The following is a 14080-nucleotide window of genomic DNA, read 5'->3' on the forward strand; positions in this document are numbered from 1 at the left end:
GGCTCAAAAAAAAAAAAAAAAAAAATGAACAGACCGGGCATGGTGGTTCATACCTGTAATCCCAGCACTTTGGGGGGCTGAGGCGAACAGATCACCTGAGGTCAGGCGTTTGAGACCAGCCTGGCCAACGTGGCGAAACCCCATCTCTACAAAAAATACAAAAATTAGCCAGGCGTGGTGGCACGTGCTTGTAATCCCAGCTACTTGGGAGGCTGAGGCAAGAGAATCACTTGAACTCGGGAGGTGGACGTTGCGGTGAGCCGAGGTCACGCGACTGCACTCCAGCCTGGGTGACAGAGCGAGACTCTCTCTCAAAAAACAAACAATATGAACAAGCAAACGAGCCCCCCACCGGGTGCCTGATGTGGTGGGAGGGCCGTGGGGGGTGGGGCCAGGCTGGAGGTCAGGAGAGAGGCTTCCTGCTGGGACCCAGGCAGGTGTGGGCACTGGGGGCCGGGTGTGCCAGGTGCCGTGTCCTTTCCAGAGAGCTACGGAGCAGGAGGGGCTGGGCCAGGCCTCCCAAGGCAGACTGGGGGCTTCCAGGCTGGTCTGTCCCTTGCCACGTCTTAAGTGTTGTTGACCTCATGAGAGGGGCTGTCACCCTAGGTGAAGGGTCAGTGGGTCTGGTCAGGGAACAGACACACGTGTTCCTTTTAATAGGCACTTATTAGGCACCTGCTGCATACCAGACTGAATTGGGTGCATCTTTCAGAAAATATCAAGCGGGGAAATGACTTTGCCTGTGATGTGAGGGCAGATGCCGCGGGAATGGCCCCACACGTGTGCATGTTCCCTGCGGGTCAACTCTGCAGAGAGGAGGGATATGGGGACCAAGGGCACACAGTGGAGGAGGGCAGGGCCCACGCCCCCCTTTGCAGGGGCATCTTGTTGTGATTTGGAGCTTAATCCTCTCCCTTGGGATGACGCCAGCTGTGGTCTTTCCACAGAGTCCCATTTCCAATCCAGCCTCTGTATTTCATTTTCTTCCCCTAGATCTACAAATCTACAAAATGCAACGACATGCGCCAAACCGGGTACTGCCCGCGCGGCCCCTTCTGTGCCTTTGCACACGTTGAGAGTGAGTAACCGTCCCTGTGGCAGGTTCACCTTAGCAGGTTCCGCGGCTCTGCAGGCCCTCACTGGAGTTACTGATGACCCGGAGCTGGCCACGAGGACCTGGAAGACAGGCGGGAGCTCAGCACCGTGGTTGGGGGCTGGGGGTCCCTGACATGCCCGTGGAGGCTCCCTGGGGTGTTTGTGCCATGTGAGGCTGGGCTCCCTCCATGCCAGTGTGGGCCAGGCCTGGTGGAACCTGCAGGGACCCTGTCTCCAGGCACGCTGGGGCCCTGAGCCTGGAGGCTGAGTCCTGGTGTGGGCCGGCTGGCACCTCCACCTGCCTCCTGGGCATCCAAGCTGGGTCCTTCTGCCACCCGCTGCCTGGGCCTTGCTCCGAGACTGCCATCTTGCCAGGCACCCACCCAGAAGCACCACCTCCCTTGTGGAGAGAGGGGGTCTGTCCGCCCCAGCTCGGGGAGGCAGCAGAGACCCTCGAGCAAGGGTTGCTCAGGGTGATCCCGTGCTTTCCAGAGCCTGTTTGCCGTCCAGGGGATGAGGGCTTAGCTTTGGCGATCACGTGGTCCCTAATAAGTTCCCAGCAGCAGAAACAAGCCCCATTGGGAACCCACGTGGCCTCCTCTTCGCAGCCCTGGGGTTTGGGTTCAGTGGGAACCCACGCGGCCGCCTCCTCGCAGCCGTAGGATTTGGGTTCCAGGTTTTCTGTGTGTGGTCCGCAAGCTCAAATTTTCCTTTGTTTTTTATTTTAGTGGGGAGGACAGCTCTTCTTGTTCACATTTTCAACATTGCTTTTAGTGTTAAAAGCATGAAAAACTGGTCTAAGGCCCGAGGGTCCCGTTGCCCTGAGTGTCCCCTGTCACTGCCCAGCCGTCCTCTGCCGCACCCCTGAGGGATGGTTGTGACGAGGCCGCGCACGCTCGGCCCTGACGTGTGGTATGGAGACTTCTGCGTGTCACTGTCGCCCACCAGCGGCCCTCAGAGTCTGCTGCTCCCCTGTCCTTTCAGAGAGCCTGGGGATGGCGAATGAATGGGGCTGCCGCGACCTCCACCTCACAACTCCTGCCTCCACGGGCAGCGGCCAGCCGGGAAATGTAAGTGAACAGCATTCCCAGGACGATGCCCAGTGTCCTTTGGTTTAATTGAACTGTTAGGGATGTGGATGCATGGGTTTTCAGCAGTGTGGTTGTGGGCAGTCTGTGGAGTTCGTGGCTCTTCTAGAAGAGTCTACAAAAATCCTTGCCACTAGGCTGGGGGCAGTGGCCCATGCCTGTCATCCCAGCACTTTGGGAGGCTGAGGCGGGTGGATCACCTGAGGTCAGGAGTTCGAGACCAGCCTAGCCAACATGGCGAAACCCCGTCTGTGCTAAAAATACCAAAATTAAACGGGTGTGGTGGTGGGCGCCTGTAATCCCGGCTACCCAGGAGGCTGAGGCAGGAGAATCGCTTGAACCCAGGAGACGGAGGTTGTGGTGAGCTGAGATCCCACCATTTCACTCCAGTCTGAGTGACAGAACGAGACCCCGTCTCAAACAAAAAAAGGGGGGAAGGAGGGAGTTGGGCTCCTAGGAAGGTAAGGCTATGGGGGAGACTGGCGGAAGGTAAGAGTAACTTCAGTGAGGTTGGTTATGCAGCCTCAATCTGCAGTCTCTCCTCCTGGTGTGGAGAGGGGAGAGGACACCTTCACAGAGGGAATTCACGCCCGGCTTCGAGGCAGGAAGGAAGCAGAGAGCTGTTCCCACATCTGCTGTTTCTCAGCTGCCTTCAACTCAAAATAATCTTTTTGTCAAAGAGTGGCATGTTTGGGGGTGGCACACTCTGACCCCCTTCATATATTTCTTACAGTTTCACCTGAGCCTCTGTCTTAGGTGAACGGCTCGGTTTGGGGTTTGATGCTGTGGTTGGTTCAGGGAGTGCAGAGCTGACACCCTGCCTTCACATGGACCAACCCAAGGTCAGAGAGCCACGTTCAAATGTAAGAAATGGAACTCAGGGCCGGGCGCGGTGGCTCACGTCTGTAATCCCAGCACTTTGGGAGGCCAAGACGGGTGGATCACCTGAGGTCAGGAGTTTGAGACCAGCCTGATCAACATGGTGAAACTCCATCTCTACTAAAAATACAAAAATTAGCCAGGCGTGGTGGCCTGTGCCTGTAATCCCAGCTACTCCAGAGGCTGAGGCAGGAGAATCACTTGAACCCAGTAGGCAGAGGTTACAGTGAGCTGAGAATGCGCCACTGCACTCCAGCCTGGACAACACAGTGAGGCTTTGTCTCAGAAAAAAAAAAAGAAAACAAAAGAAATGGAACTCAGGAAAACCGACGGAGAGCCAGCAGATTCAGACGTCTCTTCTGTTTGATGAGACCTTCAAGATTTGGCATCTTTGGCCAGTTGCAGTGGCTCATGCCTGTAAACCAAGCACTTTGGGAGGCTGAGGTGGGACAATCGCTTGAGGTCAGGAGTTCAAGACCAGCCTGGGCAACATAACAAGACCCTGTCTTTACAGAAAGCTTTGAAAAATTAACTAGGTCCAGGGGCAAATGCCTGTGCTCCCAGCTTCTTGGGAGGCTGAGGCAGGAGGACTGCTTTAGCCAGGGAGGTCATGCCACTGCACTCCAGCCTGGGAGAAAGAGTGAGATCTTGTCTCAAAAAAAAAAAGCATTTGTCTCAATTCTGAGCAGAGCTTACATCTTTGTGTGTGTGTGTTTGTGTATCTTCAAGGGACCAGGAGTACCGCTGAATAGGTGTATATGTGTGTGTGTGTGTCTGTGTGTGTGTCTGTGCGTATTTTTTTTTTTTTGGAGACAGAGTCTCACTCTGTCGCCCAGCCTGCAGTGCAGTGGTATGACCTTGGCTCACTGCAACCTCCACCTCCTGGGTTCAAGCAATTATCCTTTTTTAAATTTTTTATTCTATTTTTTGAGACAGAGTTTCACTCTTCTTGCCCAGGCTAGAGTGCAATGGTGCCATCTCGGCTCACTGTAACCTCCACCTCCTGGGTTCAAGCGATTCTCTTGCCTCAGCCTCTTGAGTAGCTGAAACTACAGGCATGTGTCACCACGCCTGGCTATTTTTTGTATTTTTAGTAGAGACAGGTTTTCACCACGTTGGCCAGGGTGGTCTCGAACTCCTGACCTCAGATGATCCGTCCGCCTCAGCCTCCCAAAGTGCTGCCACTGTGCCCAGCCTGAATTGTATATTTTTAATTTACATTTCCTCCCTGCTTTTTCCACACATGACTGTTTTTTATGTTGCAGGCCAAGCGGAGAGACTCGCCAGCTGAGGGCGGCCCGAAGGGCAGCGAGCAAGACAGCAAGCAGGTACAGGCCCCCGAGGCTTCCCGCCCTCGTGCCTGACATCGCGTTAGGGCCGAGGCTTCCCGCCCTCCTGCGTGACAGCGCGACATTGTGTTAGGGCTGTGCTCACGTATCCTTGGTCTCACCCCCTTTCGGCTCGCAAAGCCATCTGGTTAACGTCCGCTTGTTATGGAATTAGCTCTCTCCTGGTACCCCCGTGTTTGTCCGTTTGAAACATTCGTGTTATACCTTGGAAACAACAAAGCCAAAACCTCCTGCCGTTTTCAGCTCGGGGAAATAAGGGGCCCTTTGGGGCCCATCTGTGTTACTTTCCTTGGGCTGCAAGGGAAGGATGCAGATGGGCCCGTTCAAACAGCAGAACTTGCCGGGCGCGGTGGCTCACGCCTGTCATCCCAGCACTTGGAGAGGCCAAGGCGGGCGGATCACGAGGTCAGGAGTCCGGGCCCAGCCTGGCCAACGTGGTGAAACCCCGTCTCTACTAAAAATACAAAATATTAGCCAGGCATGGTGGCATGTGCCTGTAGTGCCAGCTACTCAGGAAACTGAGGCAGGAGAATCGCTTGAAGTCGGGAGGTGGAGGTTGCAGTGAGCCGAGATCGTGCCACTGCACTGCATCCTGGGTGACACCGCGAGACTCTGTTTCTAAATGAATGAATGAGGTAGTTTTGGTTGGGCACAGTAGCTCACACCTGTGGTTCCAGCACTTTGGGAGGCTGAGGCAAAAGAATTGCTGGAGCCCAGGAGGTGGAGGTTGCAGTGAGCCAAGCACTCCAGCCTGGGCAACAGAGTGAGGCCCTGTCTCAAACCAAACCAAAACCAAACCAAGACCAAACCAATCCCCAAGCAGCAGCACTTGACTCTCTCCGCTCTCGGCGCTGAGTCTGAGCTTGAGCTGTCCAGAGCTGGCTCCTGGGTGCAGATGCTGCCTCCTCCGTGTCCTCTGGAGTCACCCCTCTGTGCTTGGGCATCCCTGGGGTCTCTTCCTGAGGACAGCGGCTGCGTAGGGCCCTGCCCCAACACCTCATTTCATTGTTGCTCTTGTTTTTTACAGTTTCTTAAATTTTTTGAGGCAGGGTCTGGCTCTGTCACCCAGGTAGAGTGCAGTGGCCCAGTCCCAGCTCACTGCAGCCCGGGACTCCCAGGCTTGAAGCAGTCCTCCCACCTCAGCCTCCTGAGTCGCTGGGACCCCAGGCATACACCACCAGGCTTGGCTAATTTTTGTATATTTTTAGAAATTGGGTTGTCCAGGCTGGTCTCAAACTCCTGGGCTCAAGCAGTCCTCCTGCTTTGACCTCCCAAAGTGTTGGGATTACAGGTGTGAGCCTCCACACCTGGCGTAAGAACTAGTTTCACCTTAATTACTCCTCACAGGCCTTATCTCCAAATTTAGTCACACCAGGGGTCAAGGCTTCCACGTAGGAATTTGGGCGGGACACGTTTGGTCCATAACAAAGACACTGCTGACTGAAGTGAGCCAGTTACCGAAAGGCAAATCCTGCATGATTCCACTCACAGGAGGTCTCTGGCGGAGTCACATTCACAGACAGCAGGTAGCGTGGTGGGGGCCGGGGCCGGGGGAGGGGGCGAGTGTTCACCGGGTCAGAGCTTCTAGCTGGAAGATGAGGAGTTCTGGAGGTGGACGTGGTGATGGCTGCACAGTGGCGTGGATGGAATTCGTGCCACGGACCACACCAAACCATGGTCATTGTAGTACATGTCATATTATATTTCACCATAACACAGAGAAGAAAAACCAGGCAGGCAGTGCCAGTGGTAGCTTGGGGTGTGCTGTCCCCATGGGGCGGACGGTGCCGGTGTTAGCGGAGGCGCGGCGTCCCCACAGGGAGAATGGTGCTGTGTTAGCGGAGGCGCGGCGTCCCCGTGGGGCAGGCAGTGCTGATGTTAGCGGAGGTGTGGCGTCCCCATGGGGCGGACGGTGCCAGGGTTACTGGAGGTGCGGCATCCTCACGGGGCTCCCGTCTGAACCCTCTGACCGTGCCCAGCCCTCATGTGGATGGGCTCCCACACCAGGCCCGTCATCTGTGGCCATTGTGCCTTGGGGGACAAGGAGTGACATGGATGTTGATGATTTTCAGGTGATCATTTGGGCTGAAGTCAGTGTGCGTATCACCCTGGCCAGCTCCTGGGCAGGGTCAGCACAGGGTCTGGGAGTCACTCAGGGCTGAGGCTTCCTCTCTGGTCCCTGTTGGTTAATGGCCTCCAGGAGGCTGGGGAAGGCCCCCGGGGTGGGGTCCCCTCCTGCAGACACCCGGGAAGGAGGCGGCCTTGGCTTCTGAGGCTGCTGCACTCACCCTGGGCCAGGCAGCGCTTTGGGAGCCTGAGGTTGCCTGTCCCAGCCGAGGGTCAGCGTGTGCCCGGCCCTCAGACCAGTGCTGCTTTGGGGGCAAACGTGGCACCTGCACTGTGGTGCCTCCCGGCTTTGTGTGCTCTTGGGCTCTATGCAGACACAGGTGGGGGCCACAGACTCCCTGTGCGATCCAGGGCAGGGCAGGCCTGCTCTGCAAACCCCAGCATTGTCTGTGGCTTCTTGGTGGGCGCGGGGCCCTTCCAGGCAGCAGTCCCTCGGCTCTCCCTTATGTGGGAGGTGGCCTCTAGGCCTGGGTGATGCTCTGGAGTTGGGTTCAGGCAAGGACTGAAACGCCACGGGGGTCAGGCACGTTCTTGTTGGGGATTTCTGACCCTTAGGAAATGCACATCAAAATTTCTTCGTTATGGACAGTTTTAATTAAGCAGACAGACTAGTAAAATCACACCCCCCAAGGTAAAACCCAGTTACCATACCATTTCAACTGTAATATTTCAGGATGCAATTCATTTTTTTGGAAACAGAGTCGCTCTGTTGCCCAGGCTGGAGTGCAGTGGTGCGATCTGGGCTCACTGCAACCTCCGCCTCCCGGGTTCAAGTGATTCTCCTGCCTCAGCCTCCCAAGTAGCTGGGATTACAGGTGCCCGCCACCACGCCCGGCTAATTTTTTGTATTTTTATTAGAGACAGGGTTTCTCCGTGTTGGGCAGCCTGGTCTCGAACTCCTGATCTCAGGTGATCTGCCCACCTCGGCCTCCCGAAGTGCTGGGATTACAGGTGTGAGCCACTGTGCCCGGCCTTGGCTAATTTTTTTTTTTTTTTTTTTTTTTTTTTTTTTTTTGTATTTTTAGTAGAGACAGGGTTTCGCCATGTTGGCCAGGCTGGTCTCGAACTCCTGACCTCCAGTAATCTGCCCACCTCGGCCTCCCAAAGTGCTGGGATTACAGGCATGAGCCACTGTGCCCAGCCAGAAACTCATTCTAATCCAGCTTTTGATGCTTGGTTTTGCAGTGACCTCATAGGTGGCTGTGGGTCTTTTGTGTGGGTGTTTTCTTGTGTGCAGCGCCCTTCCCGTTACTGGGTTTTTATTCAGCACTGCTCTGTGTTTTGCTCTTTTTCTTTTGATCTGTTATCCACCAAATACAGATCATGTGAACTGCCCTGTGTTTTACTTTCCCTGGTGACGAGGTCACAGGACCACACTATGGATGTTTTGGAAGTGGTGCTGGGTCTTTTTTTAAGTCCCTGGGAGGACATTTCTCTGGGGGCCCCCCAAGGTGCTCAGGAGCCAGTCCTGGGCGAGAGCTGGGGCGGGGGCACCCAGGAGGTGTGGGGAGAAGGGCAGGCAGGCTGCACGGCTTGCCCATCGGGCTGGCAGGCCCCTGGCCGCTAACACATCTTTCTGCACCTGCCAGATTGATTTTTACTGGCAAATGTCTGCTCCTGAAACGTTTTCTGCAGAAAAGCTCATGAGACACTCCCCAGAGGTGTCTGTGCCTGTCCCAAGTGCACCGTAGCCTGCTGCCCTGCCGTCCTGGTGTTTCTCGGTGCAGTCAGAGTCCCTCCGGGTCTGGGAAGTTCTCCCTGGGCCTCGCCAGGGCGTGGAAGTCGGCCGCCGTCCCGCGGTGCTTTCTGCAGGATGCTGACGTGGCGCTGCCTCCTCCACGCAGAGGGCACGCACTCACGGTGTTCATGTCTTTGAACAGAACCACCTGGCCGTGTTTGCAGCCGTCCACCCGCCAGCCCCCAGCATGAGCTCCAGCGTGGCGTCCAGCCTGGCGTCCAGCACCGGCTCCGGCAGCTCCTCCCCGACTGCGCTGCCCGCGCCCCCCGCCCGCGCCCTCCCGCTCGGCCCCGCCAGCAGCACCGTGGAGGCCGTCCTCGGTAAGTCTGGCACCATCCTCCCTTCTCCCTGACCTCCTTCTGTGTTCATGCTGTAGCTTTTCAGGAACAGCGCTTCTATTTCAGGACACGTTACAGAATCGTCATTTCTGTAGAGAAGCCAGACGTGTGTTTTCAGTCATCTGTCACTTTGGTTGTGTTGCACATGTGGTTGTGGAAACAAGCCCTGGCTCAGGCTCCTGGCCTGGGTGCCGCAGGCGCTAGGGACGAGGAGGCTCGCAGGAGCCAGGCAGAGTAGGCGCTGTCCGGCTCAGGGACTGGGAACAGGGAGGTTGCTGACAGATGATGGCAGCTGTGGGAGTTGGCCGCCTGTGCTCCCAGCGCTGTGGGAGGCCAAGGCAGGAGGATCACTTGAGCCCAGAAGTTGAAGACCAGTCTGGGCAACATAGTGAGACCCCATCTCTACTAAAAATAAAATAATTAGCCAAGCATGGTGGTGCACACCTGTGGTCCCAGCTACTTGGGAGGCTGAGGTGGGAGGATCCCTTGAACCCAGGAGGTCGAGGCTGCAGCGAGCTGTGATTGCACCACTGCACTCCAGCCTGGGTAAGAGAGTGAGACTATCTCAAAAAAAAAAAAATTGAAAGTAGGGGTTGTGGGCCAGTGAGGGCACTGAGGGTGAGGGACAGTGATGGGGTGGGGAGCCTGGCGAAGGCTTGGTGTCAGGGGCACAGCTGTGAGCACCTGGGCTGGCAGCTGTGGGAGGCCTTTAGTTGGAGGGAGTCACTGGGCACTGAGACACGCGATGATGCTGGGCCATGGGGACCTGTTGGGGCCTGGCTGGGAGCCCAGAGCCTGGGGGGCAGATTCTTCCAGAAGCCCAGAGCGGGCAGCAGGCAGAGCTGGGGGCGAGACAGTGCCGGGAGCTGGGCTGTGTGTGTCCTTGGTCCCTTTCAGCCCTTGGGGAAAGGCCATGTTGGGGTGGTGGGGGACTCCTGGCCCCACCTGGGCAGGGCTTTGCTTGCAGAGGTGCTTGGTGTGTGATGGGACGTGCTGAAGCCCCACGTTCCATGGCCACCAGCGCCCAAGGGACCCAAACCTGCCTCTCTGTCCTGACAGTGACAGTGAGGGACTCAGGGAAGGCCGCCACCTGTGGTGGTCTCCAAGTTCTCTGTCCCTGGGCTGGGGTGGAATGGGATGGGGTTGGGGGTACAGCGAGGCTGGGCCCTGCTCAGGTCAGCCCAGGCCTGGCCTCTGCACTGCAGCCCTGGAGCCCACCCCTTCCTCTCCTACATCCTCTGCTGTCCAGGGTGTGGCGGGGGAGCTAAGCATGGGATCAGGACAGGGCTGCTGGAGCCACGTGGTGGGGGCCCTCACTGCAGTCCCTGCATGCGCACACTCTGGGGACTCGGAGTGGGATCCCAGCACTGTCAGGGCCTGCATCGATGCGGGAGGCGGCCCGGCGGCCAGACCCACAATGACTCCTGCCCGAGAGCCGCAGCTTCTGGTCGTTGGTTGTTGCCCCACACGGAACTGCTCGGACCCAGCTGCAAGCCCCCAGCAACTCCATCCACACAGGCCTGGACGACGCCGGCCAAGGAGGCCGAGGAGAGAGAGACTTTTCCCAGCGGCCACTTAGGCCCCAGACTGCACTCGGCAGGACACTAGACCAGTCTCATCCTGAGTGGTGTCTGCGAGGAGAGCCAGGTGCAGCTCCTGAGGCCCCAGGACGGTCCTCAGTCCCCCAAGCACCCAGGGCCCTGCTCTCAGCACCTCTGCAACCGGGTGCATCTTCTGGGCACAGCTCTTGGCCTGTGTTGCTGCTGGGCCGTCCCATCCCTGCATCCGCTTGGGGTTGAGCCCAGGCCTTTACATTTTTCTTTTGTGTGTTTGTGGGTTTTATTTTGTTTTTGATTTTTTTTTTTTTTTTCTTTTTTGAGACAGAGTTTCTCTCTTGTTGCCCGGGCTGGAGTGCAGTGGCGTGATCTTGGCTCACTGCAACCTCCGCCCCCCCGACTTCATGCCATTCTCCTGTCTCAGCCTCCAGAGTAGCTGGGATTACAGGCACCTGCCACTACGCCCGGCTAATTTTTTTTTTTTTTTTTTTTTTTGTATTTTTAGTAGAGATGGGGTTTTACCATATTGGCCAGCCTGGTCTTGATCTCCTGACCTTGTGATCTGCCCGCCTGGGCCTCCCAAAGTGCTGGGATTACAGGTGTGAGCCACTGTGCCTGGCATGTGTATGTGTGTGTTTTGAGACAGAGTCTCACTCTGTCACCCAGATTGGAGGGCGGTAGTGCGATCTTGGCTCACTGCAACCTCCACCTCCCAGGTTCAAGTGATTCTCCTGCCTCAGCCTCCTGAGTAGCTGGGACTATAGGCGCCCGCCACCACACCTGGCTGTTATTTGTGTTTTTAGTAGAGATGAGGTTTCACCATGTTGGCCAGGCTGGTCTCGAACTCCCAACCTCAGGTGATCCTCCCACCTCAGCCTCCCAAAGTGCTGGGATTACAGGTGTGAACCATTGTGCCTGACCTGAATTTTTTAAAGGGTCTCTTTCCCAAACACTGGGACCTTTTGTGGCCATGTGCATCTCCCCCTCGCAGCCCTGGTGTTCCTATGTGGGGCTGTGTTGCACGCCTGCCGGAGAACCCTCCAGAATCCAGGGCCATTCCCTCCCTCAGGAGGCCATGGGGAGAGCAGGAATCCTGGATGGACCCAGCGCCCAGTGGTGGGGCTCGGTCGGGGCGGGGGCAGGGGCACAGGGCAGGCAGTGTTTGCATTTGTTTCGTCCTCACTGGCTGGGAGCACTGGGCTGCCCTGCCCAGGGAAGGGCTCCTCGTTTCTGCCTTGCCGTGGAGGGCTCCCCTGGTTTCAGGACAGGACTCAAACTCCGCCCTCCGGTCTGTTTTGGAAGTCATCCTCTCTTGGAGTCTCTATGGAGGAGGAAGCGTGTGGTGTGGGATGACTCCTGTGAGGGCTTCACCGTAAAGGGTAGGTGTTTAAAATTGTGAATGCTCCATGGGTGGGAGTGCTGTGTGCTGTGTTAAGATTTCTCTCAGGCAGAAACAAGCCCACATGTGTTTTCAGTTTGCAACTAGGGCGTACATGTTGTTCCTCTTGAACCAGAGAGGTCTCGTGAGTTGACTATGCTGGGGTGCCCACCCCCATCCCATTCCATCCCAGCCCAGAACAGAGCACTTGGAGACCACCACAGGTGACGGCTTTCCCTGAGTTTGTTTTTGTTCATTTTGGGGTTTTATTTTTTGAGACAGGGTCTTGTCCTGTCACCGAGGCAGGAGTGCAGTGGTACAGTCAGCTCGCTGCAGCCTCCAACTCCTGGGCTCAAGAGACGCTCCTGCGTCAGCCTCTCAAGTATAGCTGAGACCACAGGCAGGCACCACCGGGTGCGGTGAGAACATGCTAGTTTTAATTTGAGATCGCTATCATAAATGGGTTGCATAATCCAAGGCCCTGGATCTTGCTAAATCACACCCTCAAATTCACACATCCCCGTCAGAAACTCAGAGGTCAGGGATGAAGTCTACACAGTGGCTAAAGCTGCATGAGGGTCTGGCCTCTGAGCAGGTTTTTTTTTTTTTTTCTTGCTCTGTTGTGCAGGCTGGACTGCAATGGCACAATCTCGCCTCACTGCAACCTCTGCCTTCCAGGTTCAAGCAGTTCTCCCTCCTCAGCCTCCGGAGTAGCTGGGATTACAGGTGTGTGCCACCATGCCCGGCTAATTTTTGTATTTTTAATAGAGATAGGGTTTTGCCATGTTGGCCAGGCTGGTCTCAAACTCCTGACCTCAGGTGATCCGCCCGCCTCAGCCTCCCAAGATGCTGGGATTACAGGCGTGAGCCACCACACCTGGGCACTTATTTTTTTTTTTAAACAAATAAGGACACATTCTTTTAAAATAAAGTTTCTCGGCCGGGCACGGTGGCTCACGCTTGTAATCCCAGCACTTTGGGAGGCTGAGGTGGGCGGATCACGAGGTCAGGAGATCGAGACCACGGTGAAACCCCATCTCTACTAAAAATACAAAAAAATTAGCCGGGCGTGGTGGCGGGCGCCTGTAGTCCCAGCTACTCGGAGAGGCTGAGGCAGGAGAATGGCGTGAACCCCGGAGGCGGAGCTTGCAGTGAGCTGAGATCGCGCCACTGCACTCCAGCCTGGGCGACAGAGCGAGACTCTGTCTTAAAAAATATAAAATAAAATAAAGTTTCTCTTCCCCAACCTAAAAGTAGTAATGCTAGAATTTGAGCATAGCAGAAAAATACTTAGGAAAATTAAATCCCAAACAAGAAAGACCATCTTGGACTGTGCTCAGTCGGTTGGAAAATACAGCCAGGTGCCTGTGTGCTTGACAGAGGCGTGGCTGCATCTGCATAGCCGACCTTCAGATGGACTGGAGTTAGCACATTTGTAGTAATTTTTCCAACCATTCTTTCATATCTGAGGTATGTTTTTGACCTGTTTTAGTATGTCACTCGCGATCTTGAAGCACACTCTTTCATTGACTTAAATATTTCCTGAGCCGTGAGCAGTGGCTCACGCCTGTAATCCCGGCACTTTGGGAGGCCAGGGCGGGTGGATCACCTGAGGTCAGGAATTCAAGACTAGCCTAACCAACATGGTGAAACCCCGTCTCTACCAAAAATACAAAAATTCGCTGGGTGTGGTGGCTTGCGCCTGTAATCCCAGCTACTCAGGTGGTTGAAGCATGAGAATTGCTTGGACCGCGATGGCGGAGGTTGGAGTGAGCTGAGATCGCGCCACTGCACTCCAGCCTGGGCGACAGAGCGAAACTTGTTCTCAAAAAAAAAAAAAAAAAAAAAAAAATCCTGAACCAGCTACTCAGAGGTGAAGAGATGGATTTTTTTTTCAGGATCGACACTGCCTTAGAGGCAATGTATTGCTGCGGCTGCGGCTGAAATTGTGAGCTTTGCCACCCAGTGCCAGCCTCACTTTTCCTCTGTCCATGCCTGAGGCATCGCTGTAAAGTTACATCCCTGCACTAGCCGCAGGCACCGGAGGCAGTGTGCTGCCCGCTGACCCTAGGGCACTTGCGCGCCCCAGGCTCAGGGACTCCCCACCAATGGCTCTCGGTACTATCTGGCCCCAGGTGTAGGCCCTCCTGCCTGCGTGTGTATTAGCTGTTGTAGAGGGTTTTGGGCAAAGCTGGTGTGTAGACTGGGTCGTTTTTTCCTTGTGTTAATAGTACAATTTCCTTCAGGTTGTAGATGTACTATGACTGAAGCACGGAATAGAAGAAATGAGCGGATTCTGTATTTAAGGGATTTTTAGTGGAATCATTTCAGACCCATCTGATAGGTTCCATTTTCCTTCATCTTCCAGTTCATAGGAACAGGTTTCAGATTAAGAGTGACCTACGAGCTCCGTACCCCGCGTTTAGATGGGGCTGGGCAGGCACGCGGACTTGGGAGGGAGAAGGGTCTTGCAGGGCAGGCAGCGGCTCGAGGTCACGCCGCCCCCGCCCCGCCCCGCCCCGCCCCGCGAGC

General features: G+C 55.8%; 1 protein-coding gene across 6 annotated transcripts in view; it reads left to right on the forward strand.

Moving 5' to 3' along the window:
• UNKL (unk like zinc finger) overlaps positions 1–14080 on the forward strand; it is a 47607-nt gene that overhangs the window by 18007 nt on the left and 15520 nt on the right. For all 6 annotated transcript variants that reach the window (XR_004026779.1, XM_030798749.1, XM_030798752.1 and 3 more), the window contains 4 exons: positions 994–1078; positions 2080–2165; positions 4328–4390; positions 8419–8596. Coding sequence is in view for 5 of the 6 variants with exons in the window: in XM_030798749.1 (XP_030654609.1) it covers positions 994–1078; positions 2080–2165; positions 4328–4390; positions 8419–8596 (412 nt within the window). In the remaining variant the exon portion in view is untranslated. The remainder of the gene's footprint in view (positions 1–993; positions 1079–2079; positions 2166–4327; positions 4391–8418; positions 8597–14080) is intronic.

Source organism: Nomascus leucogenys, chromosome 18 (assembly GCF_006542625.1).
Source record: "Nomascus leucogenys isolate Asia chromosome 18, Asia_NLE_v1, whole genome shotgun sequence".
Classification (NCBI taxonomy): domain Eukaryota; kingdom Metazoa; phylum Chordata; class Mammalia; order Primates; family Hylobatidae; genus Nomascus; species Nomascus leucogenys.